At 41.1% G+C, this 23,578-nt stretch overlaps 1 protein-coding gene across 1 annotated transcript in view; it reads left to right on the top strand.

The window, feature by feature from the left end:
• The window catches only part of ptprn2 (protein tyrosine phosphatase receptor type N2), a 684,474-nt gene that overhangs the window by 612,740 nt on the left and 48,156 nt on the right, over positions 1-23,578 (top strand). The window contains exons 12-13 of the mRNA XM_048606124.1: positions 7,090-7,237; positions 17,195-17,268. Coding sequence (XP_048462081.1) covers positions 7,090-7,237; positions 17,195-17,268 — 222 coding nt within the window. The remainder of the gene's footprint in view (positions 1-7,089; positions 7,238-17,194; positions 17,269-23,578) is intronic.

Genomic DNA, 23,578 nt, shown 5'->3' with positions numbered 1-23,578 from the left:
ATCTCTTCTGCACCCTTTCAAGTTTAACATCTTTCCTGTAGCAGGCAGACCAGAACTGAACACAATATTCCAAAAGTGGCCTAACCAATGTCCTGTACAGCCACAACATGAGCCCCCAACTCCTATACTCAATGCACTGACCAATAAAGGTTTTGTTTTACCAATCTGCATTTCCTCTTTCAACTGTTTGTCCTTGAGAGATAGTAGGAACTGCAGATGCTGGAGAATCTGAGACAACAAGGTGTAGAGCTGGATGAACACAGCAGGCCAAACAGCATCAGAGGAGCAGGAAGGCTGATGTTTCGGGCCTAGACCCTTCTTCTTTGTCCTTTTTCTTTTTTTAGTGTTCTCTGCCTTCCCTTTCTTAGTGGCCTTTCAATCTTCTGTCATTGGTCTTTCATATTCACTCAACACTCTCCTCCCCTCCGAACACTGTTTCTTCTGTTATTCTGTCAATGTGCTTTCTCTCACTACTTTGTCAGCATTGTCTTCATTTTTTGATTTTCCTCACTCTGTTTTCTCCATCTTTCTCAGTGCCCTCCATAGCTCACCACAGTATTCTCTGCATCTGTTCTCTCAGCACCCTTTTCTTCCTTCCTACTTAATACAATATCTCAATATGTTCCTTCATCTTTTAATGAGCACTTTCTCGATTTCTTAGTGATCTTTTAGTTTCTTTCTTAGTGCCCTTTCCGTTTCCTTTCAGCACTTTCTCCGTTCTCCTTGTCCATACTCTTGTCATTTTCTCTTAATGCTTTTTTGCCTGTGTTCATTCTGTTCTCTCTGATAATTGCTTTCCTTGTTAATGCAAAGTGCTCTCTGTCAGAGTGCTTTTTCATCTGTTAATTCTCTGTTTTGTGTGTTAATGTTCTATTTTTCCTGTTAATTGACTTCCTTGTTAATGCTGTTTTTTACTCAGTTAATTATTTTCCTTGTTAATGTTACGTTTGTGCTCTATTTTCTCTATTAGTTGTGTTTACTGTATTAATGCCCTGCTTTCCTTGTTAGTGCCCTACTTATTCTGTTAGTGTTTAGTTTCTCCTGTTAATGGTTTTATTTGCTAATATCGTGTTTTGTCCATTAATGCTGCGCTTTTGCTCTTTGTACTTTGTTATGCTCTACTAATACAATTTTTCTTTTTCATTACCGTCCAGTTTTTTGTCTTAGTACTGGACTTCCGATGTTATGGTTCCATCTATGATGGTTTACTTTAAAAGCAATGGCATGGATGGAAAGGCCATGACTAAACTGACCAGCATAAATTTCAGGCAGTTTTTCTGGAATCTTCCAAGATGTGAACCGGGCATTTGATTAGCAGAGGAGATGGTGGCATAGTCAATTGGACTTGTAACCCACAGGCTAGGGCTAATGGTTTGGGAAAATTCGTCCAAGTCATACCATGGCAGTTTGTGGAATTTAAATTCATTTAAATAAATCTGGAGTTATAAAACTAGTCTCAGCAATGGGGTGACCGTAAAGCTCTCACGGATCAAGGTAACACAAGGATCTGCACTTGGGTCCCAGCTGTTCACAATATACATCAAGGATTTGTTTGAGAGAATTAAATGTAATATTTCCAGGTTAATGGATGGCACCTAACCTCGGGTGACTGTCTGTGTGGAGTTTGCCCATTCTCGCCATGCCTGCGTGGGTTTCCTCCGTGTGTTCCGGTTTCCTCCCACAGTCCAAAGATGTGCAGGTTCGATGGATTGGCCATTAACATTGCCCACAGGTGGATGTGGGAAATGCAGGATAATGGGGATCGGGTATGGGTCTGGGTGGGGTGCTCTTCACAGGGTCGATGCACACTCACTGGGCCAAATGGCCACTATCTGCACTGTACGGATTCTAAAAAGCTAGGTAGGAGTGTATGCTGTGCAAAAGATGCAAAATGACTTCAAGAGGATTTGGACAAACACCATGAATGAGCAAGAACATGGCAGATAGAATATAATGGGGAAAAGTGTGAGCTTATCCGCTTAAGTAAAAAGAACAGATGTACAGAACATTTCTTACATGGTAATAGACTGGAAATTGTAGATGTATAAAAGGACTTAGATGTCCCTGTCAGTATATCAATGAAAACTAACGTGCAGATGCAGGAAGCAATTAAGGAAGGCTAACAGTATGTTAGCCACTGGCAAGAGGATTTGAATACAGGAGTAGTGAAGTCTTGCTTCAGTTGTACAGAATCTTGGTTAAACTGCACCCGGTGTCCTGTGTGTAGCTTTAGTTGCCATACCTTAGAAAGGATATTATTGCAAAAGAGGAAATGCAATGAAGCGTTCACCAGATTTTTCCTGGAGTGACAGGACTGTCCTTTAAAAGGAGAATGAGGAAAGCAGATCTGCATTCTCAGTATGGTTTTGAAGAATGAAGGGTTATCTCATTGACACCTACAATATATTTAAAGGAATAGATACAGATCCTGGCTGGGGAGAAGGGATGTGGTCCATAACTAGGGACATAATTTCAAACTAAGAGGGAAGCCACTTAGGCCTGAGATGAGGCATACTTTTCTAGTCACTGTTTGAACAAGGTAACTAAGGAGGCAATGGCCTTGAGGTATTATCACTAGCCTTATTGATCCAGAGACCCAGGTAATCTTCTGGGAATTAAGAGTTTAATGGTGGTCAGGAAACTGGTGTTGATTGTCAAGACAAGCCTATCTGGTTGACTAATATCTTTTAGGGAAGGAACCTTACCTGGTCTGGCCTACATGGGACTCCAGACCCACAGCAATGTGCTTGAGACTTCTAACTGCCTTTGGGCAATTAGGGATGGACTACAAATGTTGGCCCAATCTGTGATACCCACGTCCAATGAATGAATAAAAAAACTCACTTATTCAGCACATGTATTGACAGGTTTCTAAACACCAGCCATGTAAAGAGATACACGGATAGTGTGGGAAAATATCATTGCAGTGGAAGATTGGCAATGATCATATTGAAGCAGGCTCGATGGGGTGAATAGCCTACTCCTGTTCCCATGTTCCTTTGTTTATATCATGAGGGCCAATGGAAGATCATGACAGATTTGGGATGTCTAGAAAAGTTCATTGTTCTGGTAAGGCAGCGGTACAACAGTGTGAGATAACAAGGTGTAGAGCTGGATGAACACAGCAGGCCAAGCAGCATCAGAGGAGCAGGAAAGTTGCTGTTTCGGGTCTGAACCCTTCTTCAGAAGGGTCGATGAAGAAGGGTCCAGACCAGAAATGTCAGCTTTCCTGCTCCTCTGATGCTACTTCGCCTGCTGTGTTCATCCAGCTCTACACCTTGTTACCTCAGATTCTCCAACAGTTCCCACTATCTCTGTATAACAGTGTGTCAGCTTGTGTCCTGATGCCTTCCCAAACACAAATGAAATGCACTGGGGCTGTGAGTGTACCTACCTTGGTCTCTCTGCCATGTTTCTGAAGTATTCTGTGTTACTGAAATGTGTACATTAGATATCACAAAAATGAACATCTTCAACTTGCGGTGATTAGAAGCTAAGGTCAAAGTGAACGACGTTATGTTTCATATCTTTCTTTTTGCCAGTGACCTTGCTCTAAATGCTTGCTCAGTACAAGAAATGGAGAATAGCATGGAATATTTCCCTCTGCAAATGATAACTTAGGTCTCACTATCAACACCAAAAAGACAGTACCCAGCTGTCCATTAAAAGCAGTTTGTGAAGACACCTGCCATGTTCAATGGTCAAAGGCCTGAAGTAGATTTGCTTACCTGAGCTGTCCTCTGTCCAGAGTGGTTCACTTAGTGACAGTCGGTCCCAGAATAAGTAAGGCCAGTGTTGCCTTTGAAAACTTACAATAAACAGTCTGGGAGTGAAGAGTAATGAGACTTTCAACAAATGTGGAAATTTATAGAATCCTTTATACTCTCTTGCACTCTGTGAGATGTGGAAGATTTACCTCAGGCATACAAAAAGGCCTCACCACTTTCACACGCCCTGTTTGTGCAAACTACTCAAGTTCAGTTGGCAAGACAAAGCTCCAAATACGAAAATGCTCTCCCTGATCAACACACTTAGTTTCCACGCTCTGCTGAAGGAGCTCAAGTAAATTGGGCAGGACAGCATGTCAAAGCCAGATGCATGTTTGCCAAGAAAAGCTAAACAAACTAACTTTAATTATTCCTTCGCAGGATGTGGGCATCACTAGCTAGGCCAGCATTTATTACACATCCCTAATTGCCCAGTGGGCAGTTAATTGTCAACTACATTGCTGTGGGTCTGGAGTCACATGTAGGCCAGACCAAGTAAGGATGGCAGTTTCCTTCCCTGAAGGATATCAGTAAACCAGATGGATCTGCCCCTGACAATCGACAACAGTTTCATAGTTATCATTAGATTCTTAATTCCAGAGATCTATCGAATTCAAACTCCACCATCTGCTGTGGCAGAATTCGAACACGTCTCCCCAGAACATTTGCTGAGTTTCTGGATTAATAGTCAAGGAATTAGACCACTGGGCCGTCACCTCTCTAATTGAAGGGAAACATTAACACGAAGCCCAGAAACAGCCTTTCGGATCTACTGAAGGACTAAATAAAGACTTTCAACATAGTCCATGAAACATGACAGAACTTCACATGGGATTGCTATATATATACACTGCAGTCTTATCAGGAAAAGGACCACCTTTATGAACAAAAGAACATTAGAGCAACAGTACTGAAAACAACAAATGCTGGAGATCACAGCAGGTCAGGCAGCATCCATAGAGAGAGAGCAAGCTAATGTTTTGAGTCTAGATGGCTCTTCATGAGGTGAAAAAGAGTTATCCAGATTCGAAATGTTAGCTTGCTCTCTCTCCATGGATGCTATCTGACCTGCTATGATCTCCAGCATTTGTTGCTTTCAGTACAGATTCCAGCATCTGCAATAATTTGGTCCTATTAGAGCGTCAGTGGGCCATTTGTCCCTTTGAGCCTGCTCCACTAATCAATAACGTTGTGGTTGATCTGTTTGTGTTCTCAGCTCCACTTTCCTGTCTACGCCCCATTACCATAGACTCTCTTTTCTGACAAAAGTCTATCTAACTTTAACAAATTTAAAAGCCCAGCCTCTACTGCTTGCCTGGGGAAGGGAATTCCACATTTGAACCACCCTTTAAGAGAGAAAAAAAACCTTGTTCACAAATTCACTGGCATAAATCTACACATTTCCTCCAGAAAGTCATTTACAATTGAAGCAAATTTTACAGAAACGTTTGTGGATTTTTTTTAACTCCAGATATTTTTGTTTCTATGTTTCATTTCGTTGTCATGTGGGAGAGTCCAAGCTTCTCATATTTCTGACAGTGTATCACATATGCTCAAATACATAAGTTACGTTCATGCAACACACTGGGAATAGAGTCATAGAGTCATACAGCACAGAAACAGACCCTTTGGTCCAACCAGTCCTTGCCAACCATATTCCCAAACTAAACTAGTCCCACCTGCCTGCACTTGGCCCGTATCCCTTCAAACATTTATTATCTATGTACTTACCTAAATGTCTTTTAAATGTTGAAACTGTACTGGCATCCACCACTTCTTCTTCAACACATGAACCACTCTGTTGCCCTGCATATCTTCTTCCTCTCACCTTCAAAATATGCCCCCAGTTCTTGAAATCTCTCACCCCAAGGAAAAGATGCTTGCCATTCACCTTATCTATGCCTCTCATGATTTTATAAACCGCTATAAAGTCACGCTTCAACCTCTTACGCTCCAGTGAAAAATGTCCCAGCCTGTTCCAGCCTCACCTTGTAACTCACACCTTCCATTCCTGGCAACATCCTGGTAAATCTTTTCTGAACCCTCTTCAGCTTAATAATATCCTTCCTATAACTAGGCAACCAGAACTGGACACAGAACTCCAGAAGAGGCTTCACCAACATCCTGTACAACCTCTACTGTGTTTGTTCCAAGGCTTTTCTGTTATGGTAGAAAAACAACCTCAGAATCAACTTTATTATAGGCAGTGAAACAACAAGTAAAAAAAAATGTGAAAAAACATATATTTTTACAGTTTCAAACTTTATTAGTTCTTTGTGTGATAGAAAGTTTTGATTTGCAACTACTGTCAATCCTATGTTACATGCAGTATATTTATCAACAGGCTTTTCTTTTATTGCACCTACCATCTTCAGGAATTATCCAGCTTGACTATGTATCTTCAACAGGTTTTTTTTATTCATTCTCTTATGGGATCTGGGCATCACTGGCTAGGCCAGCATTTATTGCTTGATCTGAGTTGCCTTTTAGAAGGTGGTGGTGAGCTGCCTCCTTGAACCGCTGTAGTCCATGTGCTGTAGATAGACCCACAATGCCATTTGGTCTGGAGGAAGTTCCAGAATTTTGACCCAAAAAGACTGAGCGATAATTTCCATTCAAATTAATGACAGGGATTCAGTATTCTGAAAAGCTGTCGTTTGAGTTCAAGAAAGATTTTCATCAAAAAAATATATTTGAACAACTCAGAGACTTTGTATTGAATTGAATGACTTGTTGTCTTTGCTGGAAGCCAATCAAACCAGAACCACTGACTTAGTGACACTTGCATCAGAATGAGCTTCCTTTATGACAGAAAGTAGGTTAACATTGCACACAGGAAAGAACCAACACCAAAATAAAATTGAAGTGAAAAAAATCTTATCCTTTGTCACATGTAGGCTTTTCAAAGTAAATGTCAGTGAATCCCATGAACTTTGGGGAAAAGAAAATCTTCTTGAATCCAATGGAAAATTTTTTAGATGAATACTGAGGCTGGAATTGCAAAGAGAGAAATTCAAGGCTGTCATGTTAAGCTCTCACACAAAACACTCCATGATAAAATTTAAGGCAGTGTGTTTTAGAATAAATCCTGCTGGATCCAATAGAAAAACACCAACTTTTTTCAATAAGTCCTGCAGAACTTCACTGCAGCTGGGAAAAATCCCACACAAATTATGAAAAATGTTGGGAAATAAATTGTATAGATGTTGTGTGGTGCCAATGTTCATTCATCTCAAATGTGTTTTACAGTATAACTGTGATGCATTGAAACTGATGGAATAGTGCTTGAAGTTTCATGTTTGCATTCTCTACTGTATTTTAGTCTTATATGGAGGACCATCTGAGGAACAAGAACCGACTGGAGAAAGAATGGGAAGCGCTGGCTGCCTACCAGGCTGAACCAAACACCAGCAGCATTGCAGAGAGGGAGGAGAATGAAAAGAAGAACAGATCTCAGCTGGTCGTGCCATGTACGTTCATCTCTTTCATCCTAACGTAACATAGTGGCAGGAAGATTTATTTTTTTGAATATTAGTAGCTAAATTTGTAAACACAGAAGATAAAGGACATGATAATGAGCAAACACAGGAAAGTTTCCTTGAATAATTGTTCCAAGCATTGCAAAGTATCACAGAGTTACAAAACATGCCTTTTATTAAACAGAGATAGTAGGAACTGCTGATGCTGGAGAATCTGAGATAACAAGGTGTAGAGCTGGATGAACACAGCAGACCAAACAGCATCAGGGGAGCAGGAAAGCTGACATTTCAGGTCTGTTCATCCAGCTCTACACCTTGTTATCGCTTATATTAAACATCACTCTTCTGTTTTTTTTAGCACACCCTTTCTACTTCCCTCTAATATCCAGTTCACTACATTGAAAAGCTTCAAGACCTTCCCTTTTGCCTTTCTCTACCATTCTCGCTTCTTAGTTCCTTTGCATTGTGTCTGCCATGTTCTTTTACTTCTATCTGCATGTAAAAGAACATTAGGACATAGAACATTGAACATAGAATTGTACGTTACAGGAACGGGCCCTTCAGCCCACAATGTTGTGCCAAACATGACACCAAATGAAACTAATCCCTTCTGCCTGTCTTTGGTCCATATCCCTTCATTCCTTGCATATTCATGTGCCTTCCTGAAATTCCCTTAAATGCCCCCATCATATCTGCCTCCACCACTACCCCTGGCAGTGCATTCCAGACTCCTACCACTATCTCTTTAAAAGACTTGCCCCTCACATCTCCTTTGAACTTGCCCCCTCTCACTTTAAGTGCATGCCCCCTAGTATTCAACTCTGGAAAAATGATTCAGACTGTCAACCCTAACTATGCATCTCATAATTTTATAGACTTCTTTTAAGTCTCCCCTCAGCCTGTGCCACTCCAGAGAAAACAACCTGAGTGCTTCTAGCCTCTCCTTATAGCTCATACCCTCTAATCCAGGCAGCATCCTTGTAAACCTCTTTGCACCCTCTCCAAAGTCATCACATCCTTCCTGTAATGTGGTGACCAGAATTGAACATAATGTTCTAAATGTGGCCTAACCAAAGTCTTATGAAGCTGCAACATGACATCTTGATGCTTGTACTCAATCCCTGACCAATGAAGGCAAGCATGCCATTCACCTTCTTTGCCATCCTATCTACTTGTGTGGCTGCTTTCAGGGAGCATGGACTTGAACCCCAAGATCCTTCTGTACATCGATGCTGCTCAGGGTCCTGCTGTTAACTGTACACTTTTCCTTAACATTTGATCTCCCAAAGTGCAGCACCTCACATTTACCCAGATTAAACTCCATCTGCCATTTCTCCACCCATATCTGCAACTGATTTACAGCCCACTGTATCCTTTGACAACCTTCTACACTATCGACAACTCCACTGATCTTTGTATCATCTGCAAACTTACTAACCCACCCAGCTACATTTCCATCCAAGTCATTTATATATATCACAAACAGCAGAGGTCCCAGTATGGATCCCTATGGAACATCACTAGTCAAGGACCTCCAACCTGATAAAACACCCTTCCACCAATACCCTCTGTCTTCTATGGGCAAGCCAATTCTGAATCCACGCAACCAAATGACCGTGGATCCCAAGCATCTTAATCCAACCATGAAGACCTTGTTGATCATACACAATGATTGTATGATGTAAATGTTAAAATGTTCTAACATTGAAGATCTTCATACATTGCATCTGATGCTATCGGGGCAGAAGTAGGCCATTCAGCCCATTCAGTCTGCTCCACCATTGAATGAGATCATGGCTGATTTGATAACCCTCAACTCCACTTTACTTCCTTTCCCCTACAACCTTTGATTCACCTATTGATTAAAAATCTGTCTGTCTCAGCTTTGCATATACTGATTGACTCAACCTTGACAGCCCTATGTGGTCAAGAATTCCACAGATTCACTACTCTCTGAGAGAAATAATGCCTCCTCATCTTTCTTAAATGCATGACCCCTAATTCTGAGATTAAACCCTCATTCCTAGATTATCCCAGAAGGGGAAACAACCTCTCCACATCTATCCTTACAGCCCACTAGGCATCTTGTATATTTCAAGAAAGTCACCTATCATTCTTCTAAATTCCAATGTGTACAGGCACAACCTATTTAACTTTTCCTTATAAGACAGGCCATTGATACTCATAATTAATTTAGTGAACTTTCTCAACTGACTTTCCTTATATCTCTCCTTGGTAAAGAACACCAAAACTGTTCAAAATATTCTAGGTGTTGTTTGACTCGTGCTTTATATAGTTCTAGCAAGCTTCCCTACTTTTAAACTCCATTCCCTTTGTAATGAAGGCCAACATTCCATTTGCCTTCCATATTAGCTGCTGAACTTAGGTACTAGTTTTTTGCAATTTATGCACAAGGACCTCAAAATCTCCCCGTGCTGCATATTTCTGCAATTATTCTTGATGTAATTGTTAGAAATTTCCTCTGTTCTTCCTGCCAAAGTGCATAACCACAGATTTTCCCACATTATATTCCATCTGCTAAGTTTTTGCACACTCACTTAGCCTCAATCTCTCTGTGGACTCTTAATGTTATCCTCACTGCTAGCCTTCCCATCTATTTTTGTGTCATCCATAAATTGGCTTTAGGACATACATTTTCCTCATTTGAGTCATTAATTTATCTCTGATTCCTGTGGCATTCCACTTCTTACTTGTTGCCATTTTTATTCCAACTGTCTACCTTCTATCTGTTAGCAAATCCTGTATCCGTACCACCCCAACACCATGTACTCTCATATATGGTATGGTGTTAAATTTTTTGGAAATCCAAGTGTATCACAGCTACTAGTTCCCCTTTATCTACCTTGCTTGTTACCTCCTCAAAGAGCTGTGAAGAACTTGTCAGGAATGATTTCATCTTCATGAAGCCATACTTCATTTGATTATGTTATGTATCTCTAAATGCTCTGCTATTACATTCTTTATAATAGACTCTAACATTTTCCCAATGTTAATCTAACTGGCCTACAGTTACCTGTTTCTTCTCTGCCTCCCTCTTGGAATATTTGTATTATATTGGAGGTTTTCTAATCACCTGGGACCTGTCCAGAATCTAGGGATTCTTGGAAGATTATTCACTAGATCGTAGCCACTGTCTTTAATTTCCAAGGATGCAACCCATGAGATCCAGGGGACTTTAGCCTTGATAGTTTCTCTAATGTATATCCTCTAGTGTTAGTTATTATGTTTATTTCCAATCCCCCCTCACTTTTTCCACTCAGTTTAGTATTTTTGGAATGCTATTAAAGTCCTCTACCTTGAAGACTGATGCAAAGTATTTATTCAAATCTTCTGCCATTTCCTGGTTCCTCATTATTAGTTCCCAGCCTCATTATCTAAGAGGCCTATGTTCACATTGGCCTCTCTCTTCCTTTTTATATATTGAATAAAGCTCTTAGTGTCCATTTTTATATTACTTGCTTGTTTATTTTACTTGCTAAGCCTCACTTTATGCTCTCCCTTTTTTTTGATCATCTTTTGTTGGCTTTCAAATTTTTCACAATCCTCTGGTTAACTACTAACTTTTGCCACATGGTATGATTTGTTGCTTTCAATTTGATACCATCCTTAACTTCTTTGGTTAACCATAGTCAATTTATCTCCTTCCTGAAATCCTTCTTCCTCATTGGAGTATATGTTTGTTGTGAGTACTATTTTCTTAAATATCTGTCATTGTTAATCAACTATCTTATTTGCTAATTTCTTTTCCCTGTCCACTCCAGCCAACCCACCCCTCATTCCTTTATAATTGCCTGTATTTAAGTTTTGCACAGTTCTTTCCAACACAAATTTCCCACTCTCAAACTGAATACCAAATTCTACCATGTTGTGGTCACTATTTCCTGTTGGCTAATGTGTTACATTTGCCTCATCACCAATTACCAGATCCCTGGTTAGATCCACAACTTATTGTTCTGGGAAATTGACCTGAATGTACCCTATAATTTCTTTTCGTGGTTATGTCTGATAATTTGATTTTCCCGATCTCCATGAAGATTAAATCATCCATGATTAATGTACTGCCTTTGTTACATGTCCTCACTTTCTTTTCTCTGTCCTACAGTATAGCTACTGTTAGGGGCATGTAGACTACTCCCACCAGTGTTTCCTTCACTTTGTTATTTCTTATCCCCACTCATCTGGATTCTGCATATTCTAATCTAAGATAATTTGAATTGAACAAATTTTTTGCACTGTCGTCACTATAGTGGGTACAAATAACCCAGAAACTGCATCCATGGTTCTTTTGGTTTTTAACCCAGAAATAATTATGCATTAGGGATTGAAAGGGAGGGAAAAACATCGCAATTACAATCACCAGGGAAAGTATACGGAGAAAACTGCTTGAACTAAAAGCTGACATCCCCCCAGGTCCTGAAGGACGTCACCCTAGGGTCTTAAAAGAAGTGACCGCTGGGATAGCCGATGCATTGGTTTTAATTTGCCAAAGTTTTTCAGATTCTGGAAAGATTCCAAGGGATTAGAAAAAGCAAATGTAACCACTGTTTCAAGAAAGGAGGGAGTCAGAGGGCAGGAAACTGCTGAGAGCTTAACATCTGTCATAGGGAAAATGCTGGAATCTATCATCAAGGAGGATTTAGCAGGTATGTAAGAAAATCTATTGTAGTCTGGCAGAGTCAACCTTTATGAAAGGGAAATCATGCTTGACTAATTTAGGCGAGTTCTTTGAGGAAGTAACATTGGTAAAAGGGAAACCATGGATTTGCTGTATTTCGATTTGCAAAATGCATTTAATAAGATGCCACATCAAAGTTGTACAAATGACGTAGGGGGTGACATGTTGCATGGATCAACGACTATGTAGCTGATAGGAAATAGAGGGTAGGCATAAATGAATCATTTTTCGCTTGACATGATGTGATGAGGGATCAGTGCTGCTGCCACAACTATATACAATTTAACTGAAAGACTTATATGAAGGGACCAAATGCCTGGCTGCTAAATTTGCTGATGACAAAAGTTAGATAGTGAAGTCAGTTGTAAAGAGAGTTGTGAAGAGGACATAAGTTGGACTGGGTATTTAAGAAAGGATGTAAATGTGTTAGAAGTAGTTTAGAGAAGGTTCACACAACTGATACCTGGGATGAGGGGTTATCTTATGACAAAAGGTAGGGAAGGCTGAACCTGGATGTATTGGCACACAGAATATTGAGAGATGATCTTAATGAAATGTTTAAGTGGCCTCCCATATAAGACAGAAATAAAAAGTAATTGTTCTGTCAGAAGGTTATTAGTCTGCCGAATTCTCTTCCCCAGAAAGCGGTGGAGACAAACAGATAGATTCTTGACTAACAAGGAAATCAAAAGTTATTGGGGGCAGACAGGTAAATTGAGGCCATGATCAGATCAGCCCTGCATGGTAGAACAGGCACGATGGCCCGAATGGCCTATTCTCAATTCACATACTTTTATGTTCATTTCTGGGCTTTAACTGATTGTTAAAAATGAAATCCCATGAATTCATTTAATGTCATTTCCTGTCTTCAGGCACCCCCCCCTGAGTTTCCTTACAGTAATTAGTGTTAGCTGGATTAGAAGGCAGACAGCAAACCAACCCTGAGGCCAATGCCAGAGAGACTTTGTAGTTATCTGCTGGGAGGTGTCCCTGGCATGGAATAATTGCTTCACCATTTCCCCTTAGGAATGTGCCTGTCCTCCACTTGGTGCCTCCACAGGAGATCATATGACATTTCATGGAGCATTATTACATCTAACATAGTGCAACAGTAATGAGGTGCAACATGGGAACAGTTTCAAAAAAAGAGTAAAAACCGAAAGACTGCGGATGCTGTAAATCAGAAACAAAAACAAAGTTTCTGGAAAAGTTCAGCAAGTCTGGCAGCATCTGTGAAGGAGAAAACAGAGTTAACGTTTTGGGTCCGGTGACCCTTCCTCAGAACTGTGTTTAAAAAAATAGTGTTGCTCACTTATAGCATCTTTCATGTCCTTAGGACTTCCCAAAGCACCTTACAGAGAATTAAGTACTTTTGAAGTGTGCTGACTGCTGGAATATAGGAAATGCAGCAGCCAACTTGTATATAGCAAAAGTTTACAAATAGCAACATTGCAATGACCAGATAATCTGCTTTTAGTGATGGTGGTTAGTGGATAAACATTGGTCTAGCTACTGGAGAGAACTTAGTGCTGTCCTTTCTTTAGTGCAGTGGGATCTTTTACATCTACCTGAGAGCTCAGACAGGGCCTCAGGTCAATGTCACATCCTAAAAATAGGCGCTACAACAATACAGTACTCCCTCATTTGAGTGCCATCATTCCCTGGAATAATTGCCTCTCCACTCTCAATTCTTAAGTTGCATTTAAAATAAATTAACTTAAACATTAAGACCATTCTGAAGAGGAGGAAAGGCTCCAAAGAGATTTTCTTTCAAATGCAATTTCTCATTGAAGTCTAGAGTCAAATCTATACTTCTTGGAAGTGATGGTATTAATGTTTTACACATAGCACATTTGCAATAAGGAAGCAGTTATTCTGTGCATACCAGGAGGCCTATGCATATCAGTAAAGAGTAGCAACACTATTTTCCAACTGGTCATTCTTTTCTCTATGTTTTGCAATTGAATGTCCCAGTATTGTTTTAGTATGAAACAAACTCTTTAAACTGATATGTTATTAACATGGCATTCCTTGCAATCAATTAACACTGCATTTAATCAACGTTGTTTCAGTCACTGGAATTCTTCTTTACTCCACTTCCACAGCCAAGAGCAGTAAAGCTCCTCTCTTCTGCCTGAGATTGTGGTGTCCATGATTACTTGGGAAGTGAAGCAGCTGCAGTTTGTCCAAGTAAATTGAAAGGAACTAACTCATTTACATCAATATTAAATAAAATTACATGTCATCCAGTGCAGTGCACAAATTGTTCAGATCGCTTATGGTCAAGAGTTGGGCTCACTCTGTTCAACACAGAGGCTTGCACAGTTTGCCAATGCCTTCAGCCCAAGGTTCCCGGGTTAGTGGTATCAGGGTCACATTATGCCACCATGATCATTTCTCCACAGAGAGCCTGGATTCCTGCATTGAAAGTAAAGAATCGGCATTAATTGCGAGCCACGAGTTTGTTGTCACGGAAGACACCCCGAGGCAGTCCCTCTGAAATATATTGGTCATTCCGACTGGTAGAAAGTTAAGTGATGGATTCATGGATTGAGGGTTTTAATGGCATAGTTTGGGGATGAGTGGTGCATCCAAGATGGAGGAGAGGCACTGATGAAAGAAATAACCCGGTGGGGGAATTTGTAAGGCAGCAACAACAATGATTTTGGTGATGTCACAAGGTATACTCCAGCTAGCCACTCGGGAATAATGTCAAACACACCTCAACTGGACCTCTTCCGTGTCTCCCCACATTCCCCTATGGAGTTGGTTTGAATATAAACAGTGTACACTCTTAGTCTATTTCCAATCGAAGATGGCAGTTGAGGTTTAAGCATGTGCTTCAGGTGCCTAGTCTTATGACCTTTCCAAAGTGGCAGCAACCACATCATTGACAACAAGCCAGCAAGGATACTGTGAGTCTTTTTGATTCTATTTAGCATCCCATTACCAGTTGGTCATATACAAACTAAACTGAGCCTCAACTGTTTAAGATATGTAGGAAATAGGAACAAGAGCAGGCCATAGCGCGCATTGAGTCTGCACACTACAATGTGATTGTCACTCATCATCAGCTTTAGCTTCACCTTCCTGTATTGTTCCCAAATGCCTTGATTCCCCAAGAGGCCAAAGATATGTCAATCCCAACCTTACTTGTACGCAGTGATGGGGTCAAGAATTCCAGAGATTCAGAAGCCTTTGAGTGAAGAAATTTCTTCTCGTTTTAGCCATAAATGAAAAGACCTTTATTCTGAGACTGGTCCACATGCCCTAGATTCCTAAGCCAGGGGAAGCTATTGCTCAGAATCTGTCCTGTGCACCCTTTCCAAATCTTGTACCCTTCAGTCAGCCTTCATCAGAGGACAGCCTTCTCATCCCAGCCACCAATCTGGTGAACCCTCTCTGCACTGCCTCCAATACAAGTAGTTAAGAAAGGGAAGGGAATGTTATCATTTATGGCAAGGAGAATTGAATTCAAAAGTAGGGAGGTTATGCTCTAGTTAAACAGAGTAATGGTGAGACCACATCTAGAGTACTCTGTACAGAATGGCTCTTCTTCTTTAAGAAAAGATGTAAATGCTTTTGGAGGTGGTTCAAAAAAGGCTTACTATGCTAACATCTCAAATGAAAGGGTTATGAGCCAAAGTTGGACACACTGGCTTGCATCTGCTACAGTTTAGAAGAACAAAAGGCAACTTTGTTGAAACATATTAAGTCTTGGGCAGTCTTGACAGTGTACAAGTAGAAAGAATGTTTTTTTTTCTTGTGGGAGAAATCTAGAACTAGGAGTCACTGTTTAAACAAAAGTGGTCACACATTTAAGACAGAGATGAAGAGAATTTATTTCTCACACAGGATTGCCCATCTTTGGAACTCAGTTTCTTAAGAAACTTGGAATTAGTCTTTGAATATTTTTCGGGGAGAAGTAGATAGATTCTTGGTAAGCAAGGGGAGGAAAAGTTATTGGCAATAGACAGGAATGTGGAATGATCAGGTTAACCATGAAGCTCAAAGAACTGATTGGTCTACTCATGGTTCACATTCATATATTTGTGTGTATATATCCTTCCCTAAATATGGAGACCCAACTGCACGTAGCATTCCAGGTGTGGTCTCATCAAAGTCCTGTAGATACTTAACAAGACTTAGTATTTCAATCAGCTTGCAAAAAAAGGTCAACATGCCATGTTCCTTCCTGATTGCTTACTGTACCCATGCGCTAATGTGATGTGTTCCTTGTATAAACAGATGCAAAATCCTCTTGACATCAACATTTCCAAATTCCATGCCTTTAAAAAACAGTCCTACTTTTCTACTCATAAAACCAAAATGCACAATCTCACACTTTCTCACGTTATGTATAGTTAACTATTTTTCCCATTGACTTAACCTGTCAATATTTCTCGCTCGTCTCTTTGTGTCTTCCTTACAGCTTACATTCCCACCCAGCTTTGTCTGCAAACTTAGATACACACTCATAATTTCTTCAACTAAGAAATGAAGATAAATATATGAAGAGCTGAGACCTCAGCACGGATCCTTGTGTCACTCCAATAGCCAGAGCCCACCAATTTGACAATGCCCCTTTTTTAATTCTTTCACAAAATGTGGGCATTATTTGCATTAGTTATCCATCTCTAATTGACCTGAATAATTTGTTAGATCCTTTCAGAGGACAATTAAGAGTCAACCACATTGCATCATCTAGACCAGGTAAGGATGGCAGAATTTCTTCCTTAAAAAGATATTACTGGAATTTTGCTGAAAAAAAACCTCACCATCTCTCTCAAGTGAATGAGACGTTTAGAGTTTAGAGTCACATAGGGCAGAAAAGGGAGCAGAAAAAAGTAATTGCATGAAAAGTGACAGTCAGGAATGTCTTGATACTCAAACAGTATGCAAAATAGTTCAAAACAAACATTGACTCAATGTCTCTGTTCTGCTATTAAAAACAAATACACCAAACTCTGATTAACACTTCTGATTATGACCCAGTGAAATCTACTATACATACGGGAGGATGTAATTGGGCATGGTCATTTGGTACAGTACCCACTATCCAGACAAATGTGAAAACACTGGCTTTGAGTCAGGCCTTAGATAGCCAGATCCTGTCAAACTGACCTCCAGACGAATCTCTGCTGGTGAGAAAGGAAGAAATGAAGATGAACATTCAAGGAAAGGGAGTAGAAATTATATAATAGTAATAATCCCTCCTTTCTTCTGATGTATTTGAATTTTTCTTTCCACAGATGATCACTCCAGAATAACATTGAAAGTTGAATCGAGTCATTCAAATTCGGACTACATCAATGCAAGCCCGATTGTAAGTACCCACCCTAATAGCTGCTTTAGCAAGAACTGTGACTGAATCTTGAACATAATTAATCACAGGACAATTCCATCCTCACTATTTGAACCTAATGGAGAGAATTTGGGGTGGCACAGTGGCTCAGTGGTTAGCACTGCTGCCTCACAGCACCAGGGACCCAGGTTCAATTCTGCCCTTGGGCGACTGTCTGTGTGGAGTTTGCACATTCTTCCTGTGTCTGTGTGGGTTTCCTCCCACAGTCCAAAGATGTGCAGGCTAAGTGGATTGGCCATGCTAAATTGCCCATAGTGTTGAGGGATGTATAGATTAGGTGGGGGATGGGTCTGGGAGGAATGCTCTGATGGTCAGTGTGGACTTGTTGGGCCAAAGGGCCTGTTTCCACACTGTAGGGATTCTATGAATTAACCATCCCAACTGATTGCAGACAAGAACACTGGGAAGTTTTCTGTAATGGGCAGTAAATGCTGGTTTATTTCTGTGTATGAATCATTTTTAAGAGCCACAAAGTAATCGAATCTTACAGCTCAGAAGGGGAGCATTCAGCCTTTCCTGTCTGTGTCAGCTCATTGAAGAAGTCCCATTTCATGCATCTTTCCTCAGAATTCTTCAATTTTCTTTCCTTTTTGAGCATATGACTTTTGAAAGTTACTGTTTCATTAGCTTCTATCAGACTTCTACGGACATAATAGTCTGCATTTTCTGTGCTATACTAGCTACAGACATGAGTTTGCAGAACTGCCCTGGTACTTTCTTAAGAAACAAAAACCAAAATTGCTGGAAGAAGTTCTGAAGAAGGGTCACTGGACTTGAAACATAAACTCTGCTTTCTCTCTACAGATGCTGCCAGACCTGCTGACTTTTTCCAGCAATTTACGTTTTGGATTCTGATTTCCAGGATCCACAGTTCTTTCCGAACTTTCTTAAGAATATTTGCACCCACTTAAAATCAATTCCAGTGAAGTGTTTTTGAAAGTAACCTTTGGGAATGAATCTTATTTGCTAAACAAGGTTCCATAATCCCTACAGTGTGGAAAGAGACCATTTGGCCTATTCAGTCTGCAAAGAACATCCCACCCAGATCCAGCACTCCTTCATCACCCTGACCTGTAACCTTGCATTTCCAATGGCTAACCCACCTGACTTGCACATTTTTGGACTGTGGGAGGAAACCAACAGAAACTCACACAGACATGAGGAGAATGTGCAAACTCCACACTGACAGCCACCAGTGAAACCCAGGGTGGAATCAAACCCAGGTCCCTGGCGCTGTGAGGCAGCAGTGCTAACCACTGAGCCACTGTGCCACCCAGTAAATTCTGCCTTACACTCAGTGAAATATTTTCACCCAAGCTTAGGTGGACAGGAGCTATCCTGCTAGGGAAGGGAAGGCATAGTAGTTATGTCACTGGACTAGTAATCCAGTGAACCCTTGCCCCCAATTAATGCCCTGGGAGCAAGGAACTCAAACACCACTGTGGTAGATGGTGAAATTTGAATTATTTTAATAAATCCAGAATTAAAAATGGATAATCTAGTCTAATGATAATTAGGAACTACTGATAACTGTTATGAACACGTATCTCACTCACTAAAGTCCTTTAGGGAAGGGAACCATGTTGCCTGCGATATGCTTAAAATAAACTGAAGGCAACTCAATCACTTTAATGCATTCAAGATTAGTAATAGAGATCTGACTGCTGGGTTACTCATCTCGTATTTTGCAGATGCAAGAAGAAAGCAGAACTACATAATTGTGCCCTAAAAATTATTTCATCATTTTATTGAATTACAACATTTTTTGTGTTGGCTATCACTCAGTTGGTAGTGCGTTGTTAATCAGAAAGTTCAAGCCCACGCCCTCTGGAAACTTGAGCAGATGATGTGATTTGTCAGTCTAGTACAACACTGAGGGTTGGCTGTGACTGTTGAAGATGCCGCCTTTTGGACAGGACATTAAGCTGAGTTCCCATCAGCTCTTGGAAATGTACCTGAGTGTTACACAGGCACGCTTCGAAGAAGAACATTCTAGAATCCCCCAAACAACATCACTAAAACCGATGAAGTAATCATTGTCACGTTGCAGTTTGTAGGGTTTGTTCACAAATTGGCTACTTTGTTTCCGACAGTAACACTGTCCCGACACACCAAAAAATACTTCATTGGCTGTAAACTACTGAGAGATATGAAATTGTGAAAGGTGCTTTATAAGTGGAAGTCTTTCTTTTCTTTTGCTTTCTTTCTCGACCACCGTTTTACAATGAGATGCATATTACATGTTTCGGGACTGGGTGTGGATTTGTGGTGGTGGATGTACTGAGATGTCACACACCCCTCCCCCAGCTAGTATACACAAACCACACCACCCCCTCCCCATAATGTTATGCCCCGTACTTCACTCCATCAAATCTTTCCGTGCTGCGAATATATGATTAATGATAACGGAGAAGCTTTCAACTGAAGTTGATTTTTTAAGGACTTACACAAAATGAAATTAAAGCTGGAATTATATTCATCCCTGAGTGATTTTCCAGCATTACCGATGCACCAAAAGAAGAACATTAACTTTCAGTCTTCCATAGAGTTCAACAAGGAAGGTTGTCCTGCGTCTTAAACTGTTTTTCTGATGGTGGGAGACTGCTTTGATTCTAACCAGTTATTACAAAGGATTATTTAATGTTCCACAAGAAGATATTCTAGAAGAGGGCTATGTGCTTTGGAGACTTAACTGGATGTACCATTTAGCTTGCTGTCTTAGCTTTTCTTTCGCATATATGTGGGCATTGCCAGCTAGGCCAGCATTTGTTTCCCATGTCTAATTGCCCTTGAGAAAGTGGTGGTGAGCTGCCTTCTTGAACTGCTACAGGCTACATGGATAGTGGTGTCAGGGAGGAAGTCCCAGAATTCTGAAGGGACAGTGGTATAGTTGCAAGAATGCTGGGTGGCTTGGAGGGGCATGTGGAGACAGAAGAACAAGAGTAAACCATTCAGTCCATCAAGCTTGCCTCACCATTCCCTATCATGGTTGATCATCTTCTCAGTGCCACTTTGCCTAGTATCCATCCAGTCTCCATCCCATAAAATTATAGTTGGTGTTATTCCCATATATCTGAAACCTTTGTCCTTCTCTGTGGTGTAAGTCATGAATTTTGGAAGGTGTTGTTGAAAGAGCCTTGGTGAATTGATTTGATTTGATTTGATTTGGTTTGATTTATTGTCACATGTACCCAAGTACAGTGAAAAGCTTTGGCTGCGAGCAGTACAGGCAGATCATAGCAAGCAAGTACATACAGATCATAGGGAGAAAAAAAATCTTGGATGAAGTAAGGCATACAGGTTACAACGTACAGGACGTGTGCTCAGCAAGATCAACATTAACAAGGTCAGCGTTATTTGAAGCTAGAGAGTCCATTCATCAGTCTAATAACAGCAGGTGCGTGTGTTCAAGCTTCTGTAACTTCTGCCTGGTGGAAGTGGTTGCAGGATTGGGATAGGTTTTTGATGATGTTGGCAGCCTTTCTGCAGCAACAAGTCCATGGATGGAAGGCTGGCTTCCGTGAGGGTCTGGGCTGTGCACAACACCTTCTGTAGTTTCTTATAGTCTGGGGCAGAGTTGTTTCCGTACCAGGCTGTTATGCACCAGGACAGTACGCTTTCAATGGTACATCTCTAGAAGGTGGTGAGGGACCTTATGGATGTGCCAAATTTCCCAAGCCGCCTGAGGAAGAAGTGGCATTGTTGTGCCTTCTTGATCATCGCATATATGTGGGAAATCCAGGACAGATTGTCGGTTATCATCACTCCTCGGAACTTGACACTGTCAACCCTCTCAACCTCAGCTCCGTTGATGTAGATGGGGGTGTGTCCTCTTCCTTTCTTTCTGAAGTCAATGATCCTTTCTTTTGTTTTGCTGACATTGAGAGAGGGGTTACTATCATTGCACCATGTCGCCAAGCCCTCTATCTCCTCTCTATATTTTGCCTCTTCGTTGTTTGATATCTGTCCTACCACAGTGGTGTTGTCAGCAAACTTGTAGGTAGCATTTGTTCAGAATTTGTCAACACAGTCATGGGTGTACGGGGAGTACAATAGGGGGTTGAGAATGCATCTTTGGGGTCTCAAGTGCTGAGTGTTATCGTGGAGGAGGTGCAGTCGACTATCTGCAGTCTATGGGTCAGGAAGCTGAGGATTCAGTTGCAGAGGGCAGAGCAAAGACCTAGGTCTCAGAGTTTTGAAATCAGTGTGGAGGGGATAATGGTGTTGAAGGCGGAGCTGTAGTTGATGAGCAGGAGTCTGATGTAGGTATCCTTGTTGTCCAGATGTTCCAGGGATGAGTGCAGGACTAGGTCCGCTGTGGACCTGTTGCGTCGGTAGGCAAATTGCAGGAGATCGAGCCAGGCTGGGAGACTCAAGTTGATGTGGGCCACGACCAGCCTCTGGAATTGCTGCAGTGCGTCTTGTGTTCAGTATATTCAATGGTGAAGGGAGTGTATGTTTATGGACTTGGTGCCAGTTAAACAAGCTGCTTTGTCCTGGATGGTTTTGAGCTTCTTGAGAGTCAGAGCTGCAGTCATCCAGGCAAGTGAGGAGTATCCCACCACATGTGTGACTTGTGCCTTGTAGATGGTGGGCTTTGAGGAGTTGAAGAGTTGAGGATTTGAGGAGTTGAGGGTTGAGTTAATGGCTTTCGCATTCTCAACTGCTGACTTCCTGTTGTAGCAATAGTATTTATATCGCTGGCCCAGTTCAGTTTCTAATCGATTTCTGTTTTTGAACACAACCTCTAAGCCTGCTAATCCAAATGGCACCAGGCAAACAGTCTGATAGCCACCTTTACCTCCTCAATTGGTTTAGGATTGTATAATATAGTAGTGTGTACAACACCAGTCTGCTCAACCCATCTATACAAGTTGGTGTGACTCTATAAGAATCATTTTCTTACCCCTCCATGTCTTTATTTAGCTTTCTTTTAAATGAATCTTTGCTCTTTGCCTGAAGTACTTCTCGCGAGTTCCACTTTCTAGCCAAGTATTTCCACCTGAAAGCGGAGACTGAAATCTGAGAATGAGATTCTCTATGGCATTGGTTATGTCTTCAGACCTATGTGACACACTTTCTTCAGCAGCCTTATTGTTAATCAAACCTTGGTTGACTGACTAGACAGCAATTCACAAAGCAGCGCTAGTTTTTTGTCATTCCCAAAGACCTCAACAAGAGGTTGCTTGAGTCTTCTGCCTCTGACACTCGAAGAGAAGATTTGCTTAGAAAAACTGCGTCCTGCCCCTCCTTATTAATTCCTTGCCAGTTCTGCTCCCTGTTTATTCACCTGCATTTTAATTTGGACTGTTGAAGCGATAAGACTGTTTAAATTAAAATGTGATGATTATGCTTCCACATCACATGATTCCACTGCATGGCTGAGCTGGTTTTTTCATTATAAAACGTCGGACACTGACATTGATGTAATCAGATTCCCAATAGAAACTTGGAAAACAGATGAAACCTAACGACACTGGATGATATTATCTTTAGACTCATATTCTCATATCTCATCCCCACATCCTTTCTATTGACATCGCTGTTCCTGACACCATTTACTGCTGTGTTTCTAGACAATTATAATTGCTTCTGTAATCACTGCCAAGCAGTGAAAGAGCCAGAATCCCTAGGACACCATTTTTAAGGAAAAAAAAAATCTCCATGCATCCCCCAGTTACTGCATGAAAAATTGTTCTGCTTACCCCCAAACATTCAGAGACGATTCTTCTACCTCAACCTCTGGTCTTCCATCACACCCCAACTCCTCCTCCATGGCAGCTTTTCTGCTCCTCTGATGCTGCCTGGCCTGCTGTGTTCCTCCAGCTCCACATTGTGTTATCTCTGACTCCAGCATCTGCAGTTCTTACTATCTCTAACTGAGTTATAACCACACTGCGAAGCCTCTTCCAAGGATGCCCACTTTGAAGAAGTTATCCTCCTCCCTCCAGAAAGACCTCAATGGATTTCTCTCCCACTGCAACCCTCTGGTAATCTCCTCTGCCCTAAAACTCTTCTTCACATATTGAAACAAACCCGGTACTACAGCCACATCTCCTTTCTCAGTACCTGCCTGCGAAACCGGATTATCCCCAGTGGACTCCAATCTACATTCAGGCCATTCCAATTTGGCCTCATCCGTGACAACCTCTACATACACAACATCCAGATCCTCCAAAAAGGGTTTTCACTACGGATCCTCAAGCACACACTCAGCAATGCTCTAGCAAGTTCTGGCCCTACAATCAACCTTACCCCAGCTCAGAGCCAC

Source organism: Rhincodon typus, chromosome 2, assembly GCF_021869965.1.
Source record: "Rhincodon typus isolate 14 chromosome 2, sRhiTyp1.1, whole genome shotgun sequence".
Classification (NCBI taxonomy): Eukaryota; Metazoa; Chordata; class Chondrichthyes; order Orectolobiformes; family Rhincodontidae; genus Rhincodon; species Rhincodon typus.
This window is presented reverse-complemented; position numbering and strand designations above follow the sequence as displayed.